Source organism: Lissotriton vulgaris, chromosome 8 (genome assembly GCF_964263255.1).
Source record: "Lissotriton vulgaris chromosome 8, aLisVul1.2, whole genome shotgun sequence".
NCBI lineage: Eukaryota > Metazoa > Chordata > Amphibia > Caudata > Salamandridae > Lissotriton > Lissotriton vulgaris.
This window is the reverse complement of record NC_141696.1, coordinates 319,426,620-319,446,155: the sequence shown is the minus strand read 5'-3', so window position 1 is coordinate 319,446,155 and position 19,536 is coordinate 319,426,620. Positions and strand designations below refer to the sequence as shown.

Genomic DNA, 19,536 nt, shown 5'->3' with positions numbered 1-19,536 from the left:
TGAACTTGGTAATTTGTATGTGTGCTGTAGTGGAAGGAAAGTACAAGTACTTCAAAGAGTTCTGAATGAGTGGCCATAGTGCGATTCAATGTTAGATAGCTGTGAACCATTCTACATGTTATCACTATAAAGGCAGTGACATATATCATCATCACTTACAGCATGTTCGTTGTACAATTTCATGCAGGCACACAGAGGGTGTTTTATGTCCTTGAGTGTTAGAAAAAGTCAATTTACTGTTCCTGGCTGAAAGGAGGCATGCTAGAATAAACACATATGTCCTGGCAAATTCAATTCCTCATGCTTAGAACCTGCCTCTGAAAAAGGTTTCCTGTTTTATGCTAGTTGGTATTTAAAGGTTATTTGGCTTCATAAATGTTCAATTGTTATTCAACTATTCACGTAATGACCCATGGACACCCAAATACACTTCAAACAGAATCTCGAAATGTATCTGTTAGACCTGAGAGCCTTTGGGTGGTCTTCCCCAAATGTTTTGCCTGTCTCCTCCATTTTTCTGTACTAGTATTTGCTGGTTTTAGGACTCTGAGTACTTTATCACTGCTAACCACTGCTAAAGTGAATGTGATCTCTCCCTTCAACATGTTATGACTGATTTACACCTGTTTGGGATATTTAATTTAATTTACCTGCAATTCTACCTGTAATTTACCTGTTATTTTAGCACCTCTGTTAATTTAATTTACAGAAAAACGATATAGGTCTCTCCTGAAGCCAATGTTCCTACAGAAGGGCATGGATCCATATTATACTTTCACAAGATCTTCAACAGTTCCCTTACACTCAACAACGTGGGCTCCTCTGTAAGGAATAGACCTACTAAAGGGCCATGCCCCATATTACTAGGCATTGGTAGATACAACAAGGAGAATCCCACGGGTGTCAAATGTAGGTGCTGACCTAAGAAGAGAAAGAATGACAGCCTCCAAACTTTTCTAAAATCATGTCTAAGATGGCAGTTTCATTCCCTTTTGGGAATGGACCAATGATTGGGTAGCTGAGAAAAGGAAGTTACCTTTCACAAGCTTTTGAAGTTCACCTGTTATGATTATTATGATCTGTGATAATCCAAATATGAGTGAAATAAAGGCTGAATCGGAGTGCAGGGAGAATTGTGACTTGTTTTAACTCCAAGTCACTGCATTCCCTTTGTAATACAGCAATCAACATACGTATGATGTTTTTATCTAGGTAATTTATATTCTCTTCTGCAAGAGTGGCAGGTCATGCACTTACTTTAGCCTGATGGGACCATTTTAGCGACTCTTAATGCTGTATCCTTCCCAGATATTAGAGCAACTATAGAGAATTCCCTGGTCAGTAACTAGATGTGAAAACTTCTCGCTGTAGTAATGCTTCATTTGATGTAATAACATTAAATGATGTAGCCGCCCTGCAGGATGGGGTGACAAACCCCTGAAACTCCAAAATCTCACAGGTATCTATATGCGTTAGGCTGAAGGGTGGAGGACCCAAGCACTAAGAGGTTGCAAGGACCTGCTTTACTCCCCTGGTGACCAACAGAAATGTTTCTATATTAAAACAGAACTTTGTAATATCAAACACATGGCAGAAGTCATGTGCCTTCTTATTGGCCAAAGATCTGCTTTGAATATTTTGCCACAGTAACTCTATTTAAAGAATAAACAACTTTCCTCCTCCTTCGGGTAATCACAGCTTTCACCTAGCTGAAAATGTTTCTTGACCCAAGGGTAAATTACAATAGTTCTGAGCTTGGCACTGGGGGACTGGGATGAATATAGACATAATATGCTGTGATTTTACAGACCCATGAATAGGTTATATAGGTATATAGTACCAGATAGCATGCTTTAGTTGAATAGATCACCCTTATTATTGGGTTGCTTTGGCTCAAGAATCCTAGATCAACTGATTTTTCTACTATGCACTATGCACTATGCACTAATAAGGACTGTTGTACAAGTGTTGAATGAAAAACAACAGAGATCGTGATGCCATGTGCTTCAAATATCCACAGTAGTATCAAACAGCATGGAGTTAATTATATAAAGAAATGTTTTGAAGACACGCATTTCATACTCTAGCTTGTGGGTAAAGATAGGGCCTGCAGTGCAGTGCCTAAAGCATCAATCACTAACCTCTCTATGAAAGAACACCTTACCCAAAAACAAAGATAGCCTTGGACCAGCACTGTCTTCTAAAGAAAGTCAAACTGTTTCTCCCAGAGAGTCACTTCAGTACTGATGTGCAAGCCCTTGTACCCTTGCATCTGGATAGTGGTAAAGTTCTGCTCCATGGCCTCCTAAACTGCATGCTGGCACCCCTAAGGGACATCCTACACACCTCAGCATATCTCATATATGCCCTGAGCAAATATGATTATATCACTCCCATCAATCTGGAATTCTATTGGCTTCTCATGCTGACCAACAGCATCTTCCAAATCAGCGGCATAATTTACAAAGCTGTCATGACCAGCACCCCTTCTTATCTTACAGACAAGCTCACCATCTCTGGTGGATCTCAGCACAACCACAGTCAGGACCCTATCAGACTGCAGACTAAGGAGCGTAATAAGGAAAAAATAAGAAAGCAAACGTTTCCATCTATGCACTCAGAATCTAAAACAAGATGCAGTATCTATCAGGGCCTACCTAATGCTGCTCCAATTCAGGAAAAAATGAAGACTCACCTATTTACCACACACTACTTCACAAAGCATTATTTGTCCACAACCCAGCTTTTCTCATACTCATTGACCATGTACAGTGCTCTTATGCTTTTTACCTAGAAATACCACATACATACAAACTCTATTCATTTATTGGCTTCCCTTCAAACTAGTTTTTTCGGGTTAACATATACATTTAATTATTTAACCCTCCAGGTTTATTGTTTAAATCATGTAGTGCGATGACATTTACGTTTGAGCAATTAAACTTTGATGGAGATTTTGATAATCATGACATCCCAATGTGCCAAGGATTTACAAATTAAAATGTTTAAATGCCAGGCCTTTCCATATGTACAGCATCAGAGTGATTGATGGACAGGCTAGTCCTTACCCCACTAGCCGATTTGTCTCATACTCTCATCTTTTCATAAGTGGTTTCCACGAGGGGAAGGGGCTAACAGTCAGGCTAAACACAGTTTATGATTTGATTGGTAAATAAGTGCTCCCGCAAAGTTTGTAGCATTCTGTAATATGAAGGTGTATCTTCTAATTGCGATGGTGTATACATCTAGAGTGAAAAGAGAATTTACAATAGTCAAAGTAAGTGAGAGATAGGAAGCACTGGAGACAACTCTCACTTTTTCCGTACTCTGGACGTGCAGACAAAAACTGGTACAGAAAGCTGTTACGGGCTACTGCACAATGCTTGTAGATAACATTTCCGATGTTTTGGGGGCTTCCTCTCCACATGTGTAAAATCAAATGGCTTGTACCCAGTCTTTTTTAAAGCATATGCTGGACACACACATAATAAAATCTTGGAAACATTAAAGCAGCTAATGACATGCTCTGGATGTATAATTGTAAAAGTTCTTCTTCAAGAATGGTCTGAAAAAATATTGCATTCTTCAGTGTAAGTAGTTAAAAAAAAAACTTTTGTTTGGGTGTCAGGAAGATCAGAGCTGTAGGGCCAGATGTACATAGGGTTTTAGCAGAAAAACTTTTCTTATTGTTAAATGGGTTTAAGAATTCGTACTGAATCAGTATTTTCAATTGGCACGCTTAGGGCATCTTTCTTCCACATACCAATTGCTTTTGGTATGTATTAATGAATTGCAACCAGTATACGGTGGCAAAACCTTAATATTTACTGACACTTCAAGGGAAGTGGTGACCCATTCACAAATGGTAAGGGTTTCCAAGGACCCTTTCCCCTTTATGAATGCTGAAAAAAAAGTTTGGGAACCTTTTTTTAACATATCCCACTTTCTCTTAAGGAAATGTTATGTTATGTTATGTTATATTGTGTCTTTTATAGCGCTCGGCTACTCAAAAGAGTGTCCCGGCGCTTTATTGACAACCTAAGAAGACAAACACAACACAACAGATAAAAGAAGGCAGGGTCAACAGAACATAAGAGACTAGAAGGCAAAAAGCCAGGTTTTCAGGCCCTTCCTGAAAGCCAGCAGATTTGAGGTGCTGCGTAAAGTCAGGGGCAGAGTGTTCCAAAGCTGAGGGGCCCGGAGCATGAATAAGCGACCTCCGATACGGGCCCTCCTCACACGTGGAACAATGGCAAGGAATTTCGCCTCTGACCTCAAAGATCGAGCAGGACGATAAGAGGCTAGCCTCTTCTGAAGATATTTAGCCCCCGTGGCGTAGAAGACCTTGTGGACAAGGGTTAGGGCTTTAAAAAATATCCGCTGTCGGATAGGCAGCCAATGAAGCGACTGCAACAGGCCAGAAACTTTGACTCGCCTGTGCAGGCCAAAATGGCCTGTGCTGCAGCGTTCTGGACCACCTGCATCCGTTGCAGGAGATATTCGGGCAGACCAAGATATAGGACGTTGGAGTTATCCAGTCTTGACCCTATCAGGGTCTGTACCGTAATCCTCCTGTGATCCTCGGAGAGCAACGGAAAAAACTTCCGAAGCATGCGAAGAAGCCCAAAGCAGGTGCCAGTGAGGGTAAGGATCTGAGATCTAAGAGTCAGACCGTTGTCAATTTTAACCCCCAAATTCTTAGCTGACTGCGACGAACGATCTGCATTAACAAATATATTGTTTTATGTGAAAACAATTGCAGACATGGGGGACTGGTAACCCTAGCAGGTCACCATTACTGTGATACCAACCAATTGTAGTGGGTCTCAATCTGCAACCTACAGCATTAACATTAACAAGGTAGATCAACTTGCAATACTCTGCAGTTCGATATTTTATGTACTGACCTACAAGTACATAGGTCAGTTCGCAATATATATCAATGCATTCAGTAAAATTCGGTGCAGAGCAAATTGTGACTTTTGCCATACATATAGTCTATGTATATCTGGCCCCATAGTTTTGAAAACATTAGAACATGTCCAAGGTGTAAAGTCGCAGTGAAAAGAAATGTGTGATGATTACAAAAACAGATTTTAGTGCTAATAAAAAAATCAACATTTGAAAAAGCATATTATGACCACGTATAAAGGTATGGTTGCTTCAAGAGGTGACAACAGGAGTGCGAATAACACAGAAAAATGAAAAATAACAAGATTCCCATACGTATTTTGGTCCTGGGAAAATTTTTAATCTTATTTTAGTGTTGGAATATGTGACTTTGAATTCATCAATATATAATGCACATGACTTACAAATCCTAAATTGTGAAAACTATTTAAAAACATTGTTGAATTGTTTACGAAACTAAAATAAATCGTTAAATTGAATCATTAAATGGAACATGCCACATCTCACAAACCACTAACAAGAGTGGTCATATATATTCGGTTGGAAGAAGAAAAGTATATCAGCACAGTAGCTTGGGTACATTCAATGTGTTCATCACAATATGGGGCTTGTCCCTCATTAATGTCAAGAGCTTATTCTAACCACATGCACGCAAGTATTTACTTAAATGTACTTACCTTTCTTGTCATCAAAGTATAATGTTTGCTGAGCTGGATTTGCCCATTGAAGGGAAGTGTTATCGTTCTGATCAACCCTGCAGGTTAAATTTGCTGTCCCTCCTTTCACAACTGTGACGTTGTGTGTTATTGGAAATTGTCCTTGGCTGCCTAAAAAAAGCATAAGACACATAGTAATTTAACCAACATGAATGTTGAAATCAGTTTGATAAAACACAGAGTAGTTGTATCGCCAAGTATAGTTCGTAGGTTGGTGCAATCAAATAGCTTGTAAAACTGTTCAGTGTGCATAAGAGATAGCTACAGTGAACAAGGAATGCATACCATGCCAAAAAACAATTCAGCTGAGATCAAGCTATATAACTGTTTATAATATGCTCAAAATAACTAGGATAGCAGTGCACCCTAGCTGTGAACACGCAATTTCTATCAAGCTAAGGTAAAGTGTACATAGAGGGAACCTCAGTAAATGTCCCACAAATCATGGGGGAAAGAGGATTCATTAGTATGAGTAAAAAGGAATTGTCTTCTTTTGTTAAAGTTGTGACAACCCAGGGTACGCTTCCTCGATAGGTAAGCCACTGCCATTCTACCCAACAAAGGTAACAAAAATAATCTGGCACATGCATTCTTGAACATTGACATATTGCATGTTAGTTAAGAATATGCGAATGGCATTTCGCAATCCCTATGATTTCTGGAAATGGTATGTGGGATCAACGACTGAAAGTTGCCTGGTGTGGTTTTACTTTGAAAACTTGAAAAGAGAAGCACCTCAGCAAATCAGAGTATGGGTGTGTTGGACATGGCATCCTTGGCATGGTTTCAGAGGCGGCTCCTCCGATACAGCAGAGGAGCGTTGCCGCACTGCTTGCAGAGCAGGGTCAACAAATAAAATGATAATAACAGAAGTTATTTCAGTTATTATCATTTTATTTTTGGCCGGGTTGTGACGTGACATTCGGCATGGAGTAGATTGCACTGCTTAAGTGCTCACAACTGCTTGGGCAGCACTCTCAGGCCGCCCAAGCAGTCATGCGCACTTCGCATATTCCCCACCAGGCTGCATTACACAGCCTGGTGAGGAACATGTAAAGTCTCCCTGTCCCCATTTGAGAGCAGATCCAAGGTGCTCAGACCAATCACAATGCTGCAATCCAGCATTGTGATTGGTCAGAGGAAGGAGCGTACTTGCTTCCTGGTTCCGGAGAGACAAAGAGGGACAATATGACAGAGGAGAGGTGGCTGAGGACTTGGAATGGTGGTCAGTGTTGTTTAAATTGTGTTATGCTCCTCACCAGCGGACCCCCAACCCCCGCCTGCCCTCCTGGCCCTACACTCTGGTTCCCTGCCAGCCGCTACTGCATTGCTTCTCCTGACCTTTTATTTCATAACTCTTGTTTTGCTGACTTTGTCTTTGCTAGACTTAGGAATCTGCACACTTTACCACTGCTAACCAGTGCAAAAGTGCTTGTGCTCTTTCCTTAAAATGTGGCAACTTTGGATGATCCACAATTAGCATATATAATTTACTGTAATTCCCTAGTAAAGTGCACTACATATGCCCACAGCCTTTAATTAAATTCTACTAGTGGGCATGCAGCACTGGTTGTGCTTCCCACTTAAGGAGCCCTTTAAACATGTATCAGGCCTGCCATGTGCAGTTTTAAACTGGCATGTTGACCTGGTAAGTTGAAACGGTTGCCAAGTCTAAGCCTTCCTTTTTAATACAAATAATTCAACCCTAACATAGGGCCTGGACACCCCAGGGGCAGGGTGCATGCATTTAAAAACTAGGACATTTTGAGTTTTACATGTCTGGTAGAAAAAAAAAATCTTACATTCATTTTTCACTACTTTAAGGACTATCTCTTCAATGTGATAGCATTAGGATTACCTGATTAAATTTCATAAGTGTACTTTCCAATTGGGGAGAGATAAGACTACCAGGTTTGATATCTCTGGAATCACAATTTACAATCACAACGTGTGGTAAGGTCGGACTTTAAATTGCAATTCTTAAAATGCCACTTTTACAAAGCTGAGTTCAGTTTTTTTGTGGCTTAGTCTTGCTGACGTTGTATTGGCCCAACCCATGTATTTGTAATAAACTTTTAGAAAGCTGGCATTTTCTTACTTTAGCCATTTGGTGCCTCCTGCCTGTCTCTGCTCACATGTCTGGGTGGGTGATAGCTGGGCTTTGTGTATTCCTCTTTGATGGCCATACACAGAATATGCCCCTTTAGTATGCATGCTTTTTCTAAGCATGCAATTACAATGCGGTTGTTACAACTACTGCGTTGTAACAACACATCCCATTGCCCTGCAAGTCGTAACAATGACTTGCTCTAGGGGAAGCGCTGGATGTTGGAATAGCATAATTTACTATTCCAACACCAGTAAGTGCAGCAGTAGGGAAGGTGTTGTTGGATTTTAAATCCAACACCTTCTGACCGTTCCGCAAGTCATTGTTCTGACTTGCAGAGTAATGGTATGCGTTGTTACAATGTGGTCGTTGTAACAACCGTGTTGTAATTGCCTGCGAGGTAAAGGATTTGTGGTAAATGATGTTTACCCCATAAATAATATGAGCTTAGGGGTGAGCTGATGGTCCATTCTGGCAGGATGGATGCGAGGAGTGGGGCACAGTCTCACTTAACCCTTAATAATCTGTGTCCTGTGCATACAAGAACAGCTGCATAACCCCTGGAGTCTTGTACCAGGGCAAAAAGGATAGGGATTCTGTGTACTTCAAAAGCATGCCTTTGTAGTTTCTCCTTCTTCAAAGGCACAACTGGGTACACATACTGGACGGCTGACACCACCACTTCAGTAAACGTCTGGACCTGTGGATACCATGCCAGGAAGAAAGACTGCTGTCCTGGTGAAAGGAATGCAACTGTGCTGAACTGCCTTTACTGAAGGTGTTGCTGCCTTGCTGTACTGACCTCCTGCCCTCCTACATATGGAAGAATTACTGGGCCTGGAACCCATTTTGAACCCAGAACCCAGAGTGACTCAAAGGGCAAGTCTGCTGGTCTCCTGATCTGAGCCTCTGTGACATAACAGGTTCTCCATAGCCCTGGACCCATATTTGATGTTCTGCTGAACTCCAAGTGGTGCCTCTCAGGTCCAGGGCCCTTGGGAATGGTCTTTTTAATGTTCAAGTCAATCTTTGGAACCATGTCGCGAGCAGCCAGAAGTTTGTCTCTTCCCACAGCAAATATCATCACTTGCGACTGCAAGGCTCCACCCTGCACCCTTGATGCCCAGCCATCTTTCTCCCCCCCCCACAGACCACTGCCAGACATGCTCTCTATGCTTCAGGTGAACTTCTTGTCCAAGTAACAGGACTCTTGGCACAAAACTTGAGAAGGTAGTACTTCTGCTGAACTAATCTGGGAATGTACCTGACACATGCTCCATTGTGTCATCCTGAACTTTTGGATGTGACCTGGTCCAGCACGACCAGTAATCCCCAGATGGAGCTTATGCTTCTAAGCTCTATTTTACAGTTTATTCTTTAAAAATTCATAACACATTACCCCTAAAGTAAAGCCTGACTGCCCTATGTGTGTTTGTGCCTTACCCTGACTAGGATTGTGGTTGTTGCTTGACAGGACTCAAACCCCAGTCAACCAGTAACCCAATTTCTAACAGGGTGTACATTTCAAAGGATCCTTATTGGACTGTTCCCACTCTACACTGTTTCAGTCCCCTATAACATTTCTCTGAGAGAACCCACATACTTGATCTAAGTCCAGGGAGTTCTCTCTGGAATCAGCCCTTCATCCACTGAAATGAATTGTGTTCTGTAAATGTGGGGTTTGACAAAAAAAAATACTCAAAGTGAACCACCATTTCTGACAATTTCCCACCTTGTTTTAGGCAACAGTGGTGTACAAGTTTCCCACCAAAGCTCTTTGTGAAGTATCAGACTCTTCAACATCACCACTCATGTGATGGGACTCCCACTCTACACCACTTTGAGAGGACTACCAGCAGAGGTCTTTCAGCTTAGAAAAACGTTTATGTGTCACATTACCTAGGCTGCACAATGCTACATTGGCTTTGTGTACCTACAGGTCTGCATACCACTTTATCACAGCCTTGTTATTATGACCCACAGCAGCATGTAGAACTTTGCGTGCCAAGTTTCTGTTTTCCATTGATTTACATCGTTGTATAACATACAATATTGATTTTAATGATTAATTTATCAACATTTTATTAGGTTTTGTTTATTTAAGATTTCCCCAAGTTTGGTAAAATTGGTTAATGCATTCTAGCATATATATTTAACCTTGGTTGTATATCACGTTCTGTATTCCTTTAGAGGTAATGCTTGTTAAATGATTGATGTCTGCATCCACCAGCGCCTCCCCAATGTAGGCAAACTACACTACTTCCGGGAGATCTCTTTCTTCTCTGGTATGTGTTTGACAAAGGTGTTGTGGTAGGTCAAGCAAACTAGATATTAAAGCTGTCCATCACATTCCAGCTTAGACCCAGCCAAGCGATTTATTACGCCTTGTCTGAAAGACATGGAGATATTTATGTTTTTTAAGCACACCATTTTTCAAGGTATATGCTACTTGTCAAAGGCAGTTTTGCACTGGTGTCAGTACAGGTCAGTAATGTTTTTTTCATCAAAAGACTGACTTTTTTTGACTGACAGGTACAAAAGTAAACCAGAGCACATGTTTTATATGTGGGTGGAGATGACATCAGGATCAAGAGGTATACTTCAAATGGTAACACTGGATGAAGAATAAATAGCCCAGTCCAAATGGCAACAGAACATAGTGGCATTTTTACAAGAAAGTAACGAAGCATTTCATTAAACCAAGAAGGCTAACAACACGCTTTACGAGATTATTATGCAGTCCTTCCTTTCCTCCTGCTCTGGTGCTAAATTTAGCTGCATAGCACCAATGCAGGCACCCTTGCACCATAGTGCAAGGGGGCCTGTGTTGAGGGGAAGATTGTTTATGAGTAGGAAGGTCCCCACTCCTGCACATAAGCAATCTTGAAAGGCTGTTTTCTAACTTCTATGTGTGCTGCTTAATGCAGCACGCATACAAGTTGCAAAGCAGCCTTTTTTTTAAATGGTTGTTTACATACAGGAAGGGGCAACATCATTGGCGTTTTGCTATTTCTATCTGCACACATGCTAACTTTTTTTTTTAGAAATAAAGTATTTCTTCGTGTTTCGCCTGTTTAAGACCAGGTTTTCCCCAGTCTTAATTTTTGAGCTGCCTCCGATTTATGCTGCTCCTATAAATAAGGGGCAGCGTCAAATTCAATGGGTGTTGTGGTGGATCTCCCACCACAACACCCATAGCCAGACCCTTTCACATTAAGTGTCGCATGAAAGGGGCCTTATTTAGAAGGCAGTGTTAAGCCATGTTAAGTGGCTTAACATGCCTTGTAAAGAAGGTAAAGTTCCTATCACCATCACAATGTAGTGACGTTGTGGGGGCGATAGGGGCTTGTAAATATGTCCCCTAGTCCCTTCCCTTGGGTCACTCAAGTTGCTCGCCTCCAAATGTGTTGTCTAAGGATTAGGTATGATATTTTTGCATCTCCTTTCAAATCATTTTGGGAATCATACCCCAGATGTGCGTATATTTGAGTCCTTACCATTACCAGGCCCCCAACTTCCTAGTAAGGATTCATTGACCATTGATATGATTTTGTGCATGAGGTCTTAAGAAAGTGTAATTTATTCATTTATGCATGTTAGTTCAAACACTAGCAACCCCTAGAAACACTTACATTTCTCAATCACCAAATGCAGAATGAAGGACCTCCGGGGGGGAAAAAAAGAGGCACGTAGAATCTCGTAGCATTATATTGTGTTTTTTTCTGGCCCCGCGCCTACAAACAGAGCTCTGGACTTTTCGCCTTCAAACAGCGCGCTAACTTAGTGAAGACCGAAAAGTGCAGTTTCTATAAATGTCCGTTCATATCTCTATTCTAAAGCTTGGCTAAATGCAAATGTGTTTGTCACGGTGTGATAATCAGCTCAATATGTGATACACAGAGAAGCAAGATTGCATACATAAATCAATTGGTACTTTTATACCAGCTCCCTCACTGTGTGATTCACTTCAGGCACTGCAGCCTGCCATCACAAATCCAGTCAGCTGGCTGAATTTTCCTCCCTACTTATCCAGACACAGACCCACGCTGACATGCTTCTATAATTCTCCATTTCCACAGGTCCTTTAACGTGGAAAGCATAACAGTCGTGCTTAGCTTTTAATTTTTTGACAGACAGACTTGGATTTCGTTAAAGAAACAGCTTCACCGCGGATTGCTTATTCCTTGCAGCTAAATGCACAGAAAGTAAGTGACTCATAAATAAAATATAACTATGAAAGGGACGTGAAATTTACTTCCAGGGAAGATGTAAAGAAATAGAAATGACCTTGGACGTTCTAATAGATTATCTTTCACTTAGACCAAATGACCATCGTGCTCGCCTCTTTTTCCATCTGAGGTTGACGGTCTAAAATCTAAAGCGCCAGGATACCCGCAGGGTGACAGCATGCGCTATATAAAAACCATATACAATACAATACAATACTAATGCTACTTTCTGTCAGACTGATCTGTTCTTCTTGCTCCAAATAGTGCAGGTGTCCATGGTCATTTTTCAGACACACATAATGCAGTCCTCACATTAAGAGCAGTTTACCTTCTAGACCAGTGTAGGCAGCTTAGGATAGTAGTTCTAGTATCCAAGCAGTATCATTGATGCCAGAAATTGTTCAATACCAGAATAAACAATCCAATGAAGATATATTTTAGAGCAGGTCTGCCAAGCCTGTCATAACCTCTTCCAAAAAAAAGCACAGATTGAAACCGAATGGAGATATTAACAGAGGCCCAAGTTGCTGCCTTGCAATTCTACAGAACAGGAAGTGGTGTCTGAAATAAAGTGAAGGCATCACCTTTGAATGCCTTTAGGCACAAAACATACTTCAAAAATTACAACAAATCAATATTTAGCAATCCGACTCCAGGTATGATCAAAATACTTAATTTAAAAAGTCAACATATGATCAGTGTAGTATTGAAAGGTTATCTGAAGGTTTGCAGTGTTCCTCTTATATTACATGAGGAAGGCAGAGGCAAGGGCTTTGCAAGCAAAGAAACATGGATTAGATGAAACGATGTAGCTATTTAGGTAAAAAATAAGGAATGATTTCCAGCATTATGGGGCATATATACCAGCCCCTATCGCCACAGCAACGTCACTTTTAGTGACCTTCCTGTGGTGATATGGGCTTCGACTTATTTACAAGGCAGCGTTAAGCCACTTAACGTGCTTAGTTGCTGACTTTTAAATAAGGCCCCCTTTCATAATATACATAGTGTGAAAGGGGCGGGCAATGGGTCTTTTGGTGGGTGTTCCACCGCAACACCCATTGATTATGATGTTGCCCCATTTTCCAAGGGTGGTATAAATATGGGCAGTGCCAAAATTAAGACCATGGAGAACCTACTGTTACCCAGGCAAAAGGAGGAGAAATGCTTTATTTCTCCCGTTTTGCTGTTTCTATGTGTACTGCATTGTGCGGCATGCATAGAAACAGCAAAACACCATTGATTGTTATGTTCACGAAGGTGTCCTTTCCTGCACATCAACAATCATTAAAAAAATAACGAGTTGCAAGTTCTATGCACACATAGAAGTTACAAAATACAATTTCAGATTCTTTATGTGAAGGAAGGGACACCTTCTTGTACATAAACAATCCTTCCCCTAACTCAGGCAACTTGCATTATGGTGCAAGGGTACCTACTTTTGCGTGTGGCTGCTGAATTCAGCACCAGCACAGGGTAAAACGCAGGGCTGCACCGTATTGTTGTAAATATAGTGCAGCCCTGTGTTTCAGAGGTGGTGGAGTGTGGCTAACGCCGCGATCTATCGCTTCTTTTGTAAATATGCCTCTATTTGTCCTTATGAACCCAGGAAATGAGGATATATGGATGCAACTGTTTTTTGAGTAAATGGTATCTAGTGGGTATACCGTTTTACTAGTTACTCACCACCCAGAATCATTAGTTCATAGGTGCCTTTAATTAAATATTCAGAATCATTACAGTTTCCAGCTATGTGGATGATACTCACACCAATTTTGATAAATCTTGGGGATTTGAGTAAACCCCTGTGCCATAAGGTTTACCAGTGCAATGATCGCTCCAACACTTCCCATAGGAGTGTGTGGTAGTGGATTCCTTGCCAAAAGGAATTTTTCTTGCAAAACAAGGGCCAATGATAACATTTTGAAGTTCATTTTTCTAAACATATATTTTTAAAAGGTACAGGTTTTAAGACAGTTCTGGAAGGGAGATTGTGGGCACATCAAACATTTCAACGAATAACACTGTACTCAGTACCAAAGTTCTCTGGCTGCCGCAGAAAATATATGTTGCTTCTTTAGATAATTGTGAGCCAGTCAAACATACAGGTTAGCAAAAGATTTTTGGGCTACGAAAGACAATATGGCTCATTGGATATATTGTGGTCCACTGGGTAAGAACCATGCATCTTAACACCTTAGCTGCGTGTAAATATCCCTCCCCAGTGCTGCGCTGTCCATTGGAACTAGTGCTGAATGGACGTCCAATGGACGTGCGCAGCACTGGGGAGGTAGCGCTTGTGACGACCGTTGGCCATCAGCAGCGCTTAAGAGGTTAAATCCTGTACCTCAAAACAAATACTGTTCATAGGAGCGGCTGTGTCGGAGAGTATAGTACGTTTCACAGTTCAATGGCAAGTGAAAAGCACATTGAAATTCATGTACCGTGCAAAACCATCAAGACTGCAGACACCATATGTAAGGAGCTGCCGTCAATGCTGGAGTGCTTCTCAATATGTCAGCGTGTCACGAATATCATCAAGCTGCTATTGAAACAGTTCATGGCTTTTGCGATAAAATTAGGGTGCTGCTCAATATGACAGGACAATACAATAACAGGCGTGTTAATCAGTGTGTGGTAGTGCTGCTAGCAACTCTACAGTGTATCAATTTTTCTTTACTAATGCAACCAGATTACCTGCTGCCTGCCCAAAAAAATATAAAAGAGTTTTCCTGCACTAACTTGAATCTGTGCTTTTGGGACAGTTCCAGGACAGTGGCATTTAGATCAACATCTGCACAAATGTTTGCCTGTTGCGGAACTCACTTCTGAAAGCATGAGTGTTGATGAAATGAGACGATCTTGAAACCAGAGAGTGGTGCTGGACAAAGAATGCGGGTCCCAGAGGGCAGGTCTAGGTAGAACCAGAAATGAAGCACCAGAAATGAGTTTTTGTAAAGCTGTCTTTTCCCACCCAATCCTCTGTACAAGCATCATCTTCCGTATTGAGACAGCACATGATTCAGTAACAAACCCATCACTTTTATTGACCCTCATCCAGAGGAACATTCTCACCGTAGTAGTGCCTGGTTCTCCAATAATTTGTAACAGACGCCTCTGGGTTTGACCTCACATTGATATGACATGCATTATAGTGCAGCTCACTCTTTCCTTAGTTACTTTGATATCTTTTCACCTAGAGCATCAATATATTATCAACAGATGTCAATGCTTTTGAGGCAGACTCTACTGTGGACAAGCCAGATGAGATGGCTGTCTAGAGTCTGACTGTGAGAAAGGGCATCTTTTGACATGGTTAGCCCCCCACTTTCTACCTGGAAAAGAATGTAGTTTTGGTTGAAAGTGCATAGGGTCCCTGCGAACCAGGTCCTGTGCCGGAGCCCCTTCCCTAAAACCGTACTAAGATTGCCACAACTTCAGAACCCACTGTAAGTGCCTAGTAAATGGTACCGCTGATACCTAGGGCATTGGGATTGAAGAGGGTCCCCTAGGGGCCCCTCACCAAGGCCATGTAAAATGTCACTGCAGCATGCATGCCTTCGTGCAGAGAAACCACAAAGTCGACATGGCACACTACCTGTGTGCCATGTCAAGCAATAGTGCTTAAGGAGTAGGTAAGTCACTCCTCTTGCATGCATTCAAGCCCTAAGGCAAGGTGCACTATATCTCAGGTGTGCATAAGCAGATATGCCCCTACACTATTTAAGTCTGTTCTTAACATTGTAAGTGCCAGGGAAGCCATGGAGAGTACATGGGCTGGAAACTCGACAACTCAAGTTCCCCAGCACCAGTATGGCTTCACTGAACCCAGGAGTGTTTGGTACCAAACAACTCCTCATAATAAACCCACACTGATGCCAGTGTTGGGTTTAATAAAACGTGTAGACAGAGGCCACCTCAGAGATACCCCCTGAAACCTTACCAAGCCTGGTGTGGTTTCTGGCTAGCTTAAGGCAGTCTGCCACCACAAGAGATGTTTCTAGACCCATGGGGTGAGAGCACAACATGATAACAGGGACCCCTCTCAACAACTTCAACTTGAGATATCAGGTTTTAGGACCGGGAGGAAAAGAAACATCAAACTTGTAAAAAAAAGGACCTACTGCGCTTATTTACTTTTCCCACTAGAAAATTGCACTGTGAACTAGTTCAGAGGAATAATATACTTTTCTTTTCATGAATTTCACATTCTTACATTTTCTTACAAAAAATGTGTTTAACAATTTCATAGCATTATTCAAATTGGCACATGATTTAGAGAGGTCAACGTCATTTCTTAGTTAAAAAACAAAAACCTTGGCAATAATAAGAACAAATGCATAAAAACCCAATTGCTCTCCAAGATCACACTCCCATCTTACACACCTATCATTCTACTTCACATTCATCCAACACACATTGGTCCAGATAAATCTGTGTCCACTATACACCAGCTACATCTTGATTACTTTTCTCCTTTTGTTGCATGGGCCCAGACTGGACACCCCAAAAGTCAACGCATGTTTCTGTTGCTATATTCTGAATTTTTACTACCATCTTCAGGACAGTATTAGTTTGGATTGTAATGAAATGATACTCCAATTCAATTTCAAAGAGTTTATTATAACACCCACCGGACAAACGGCTACATCAGCTGACACAGCAACTGCCACCTGCTACACTGCGACTTACAAATTCAGCCGCTGATGTTGTTAACATTCCCGCAGGGAACAAGAACTTAAAGGGGAAGTTACAACACATCTTCCCTTTATAATAATGTTGAGAGAGAGAGGAAAGAAGGAAAAAGAAAGAAGAATACGCAGAAAGAGAAAGAAAATGCAACGTTTGCAACTACCTATAACAAGGCAATAATCTTGTAAAACAATACTGACTCTACTTAGACTTTACACAATAATCTTGTAAATACAATTGTGATCTCCTGACCCTCAGACTGCATGTAGACAGGTCAGTGCGAACTCTACTGTCATTACACTTGGAATGAACGGCCTGAGGCTGAAACCTCATACTACCACCCTCCCTTGCACATTTTGACAGACGAGACATGCTCCAAACATCACCACCATCAAGCATTACAATATTCCTCATAACTTTAGTGATGCTCCTTGGACTAAAATATTTAGTCTCTCCTTTGGGGGACCAAACTGCATTCTTTACAAAGACAGGCTCACCTACTTTCCAAGTAGACTTTCGTTCTCCCGTTTTTGTATCAAATCTACCTTTATAATCCTCACTGGTATTTCTTTACTCTCCAATTCCTTACTACACAACCCCTATCTTTTACACTTACCCAAAGAGGGTTTAATTTAGAACCAGCTGTTCTACCTTTGAGCTTTTTAAATGGAGCACAACCTGTCACACTGTTTGGAGTATCTCTGTGAGCCCATCATTTTTCTCTAAGAATGGGCCTGAGAGGAACTCTCATATCTAAGGCAGTCTGGGCAGAAACTCTAATTCGTCTATTCATGCTCTCGACTGAACCATTTGCTTGGGAAGCATAGAGAGCAGTTCTGTGGTGTGTGATGGAGAGAGCCTTTAGAAAATCCGACATCTCCTGGGAAGTAAACTGCACCCCATTATCTTAGGACAAGAATATCAGGTACACCCTCACACGTGAAAGTATCTTTTAGAAACTCTATAATGTTCTTTGTCACAACAGAACTCATGCAAGAGGCAGAAACACACGTTGAAGTATAGCCAACAAGGACAACAGCAAACCTCTCCGAAAGAGACAAAATGTCAAATGAGCCAACAATGTCCACTGCAATCTTGGACCATGGACGTTCAGGTATGGCAACCGGTGAAAGAGGGGTAGTCCTACATTTTCTCGATTTGTCATTGCCAGCACAAATTGTACAATCCCTAACAACTTCTTTCACCTGACGATCAACCTCTGGCCATCAATAAGATTCTCTGACTCTCGCTTTCATTCAACTGTGACCAAGGTGTCCCTTATGGGCAAGAATAATAATTTGAAACCATTAAGACGACCTAGCTTGCCAACGAAAACTCCTGAATAATTTCCTATGATGTCTTGAATATCACGCTGTTGTGAAACAAGCATAACTTGGCTAGACGCATTCGGGTTCAACATAATGCCAAGGTCTTTTTGGTGACGCCAACCTAGAAGATTATCCCCTTGTTTTGCAACATATATTTTCCCAACAATTTCTCTGTCTTGTTGCTAACTTGAATCTTGCCTTGTGTTTACCTGAAACCCTGAAGACTAGATGTGTGTACATACCTACAAAACTTCATTCTTGTTATCCTCCCATAGGTTAACATTGCTGAACTGAAAAATGCATTGTCATCTTTTTAAAGTGTAAAGTATTTGTTATGAAAAATGTACTCACCATTTAACGTGGATCTTGGTCTTAAATAAACCTAGAAAGAAGCCTATTTTTCTAAAGTTGGCGTGGACATCCTTTTTGAGTTGTGTGTCATTTATAAATCACTGTGTGTATAACAAATGTCTTACACTCCTCTGTGTAAAGCCTAAGGCTGCTTAACCACACTACCACCATTAGAGTACTTTGGGTTTGCATGTAAGCCCTGTACACTTCTGGCGAAACACTGGACTCTTTACACAATATCAATTATTGGTATATCACATCATAGAGCCAGCTTCTTACACTGACCTTGCATCCAGGGTGTGTACATAGAACTGGCCACAGCAAGTGGTATTTTTGGGTATGTGCAAGTTTTTGCCCACCTTTAGGTTTTGATTATTATAACATTTACCAATAAGCAACTAGATTCAACGTCTACTCAATGTACATGATAATTGGGTTTCGCCTGAAGATTTTTTATAGAACATAAGTAAAATCTAGAATAGAGCATCTCCATGCTTCCTTAACAAACAAGGGACTCTTTCCCCCTTAGATTTTTGATATTTATGGTAGTTCTCTGACTCAATGTACTGCTTATTTCCCTTTGATTTTTTTGTTTGTTTTTATTTTCCCTCGTCCCCCATAATTTTTAACCCATTATCCATTTTACTTGGTCTGGGGCTGTATGATGTACAAGTACATATTTGGCTGTCTGCGTGTTTTACATGTACTTGACACATTTTCCCCTGGTAAATATATTGCTGGGAAACAAAGCTGCCAAAGGTAAGTGAAGGTTTTCTTTATTCAAAACAATTTACCTCTATTGATTTGGATATTTGGACTGTTCAGGAGTGTAATCAAGCTTGTACTAAGAATAAGTCTTCTTTCCTACTTAGGGGTCGATTATAATGCAGTTCGGAAAGCATTCTGACCAAATCAGTCTCGGAATGCTTTCCCACTGAATCCGGGGAGTCCGACCGATCGATTGCGATGCATCCAGATGCGATTCAGTTAGAATCCCATTGACTTCAATGGGAGCCTGTGTTCCAAATGGATACACAGGCTCCCATAGAAGAAAGGGGTGGCTGGGGAAAACTGTACACCCTGTGGCCGGCACCGCTTGGTGCCTGCCACACTGTGCATGGTTGGAAAGGGGTCCCATAGGAACCCCCACGGGCCCGATTTGGAAGGCCCTGGTGAAGGGGCGTCTGCTACAGGACCCCAAA

The 19,536-nt window shown here is 41.3% G+C and overlaps 1 protein-coding gene across 3 annotated transcripts in view; it reads right to left on the bottom strand.

Moving 5' to 3' along the window:
- Positions 1-19,536, bottom strand: part of CADM2 (cell adhesion molecule 2) — a 1,625,130-nt gene that overhangs the window by 544,499 nt on the left and 1,061,095 nt on the right. For all 3 annotated transcript variants that reach the window (XM_086934078.1, XM_086934080.1, XM_086934079.1), the window contains one exon: positions 5,589-5,738. In XM_086934078.1, the coding sequence (XP_086790204.1) occupies positions 5,589-5,738 (150 nt within the window). The remainder of the gene's footprint in view (positions 1-5,588; positions 5,739-19,536) is intronic.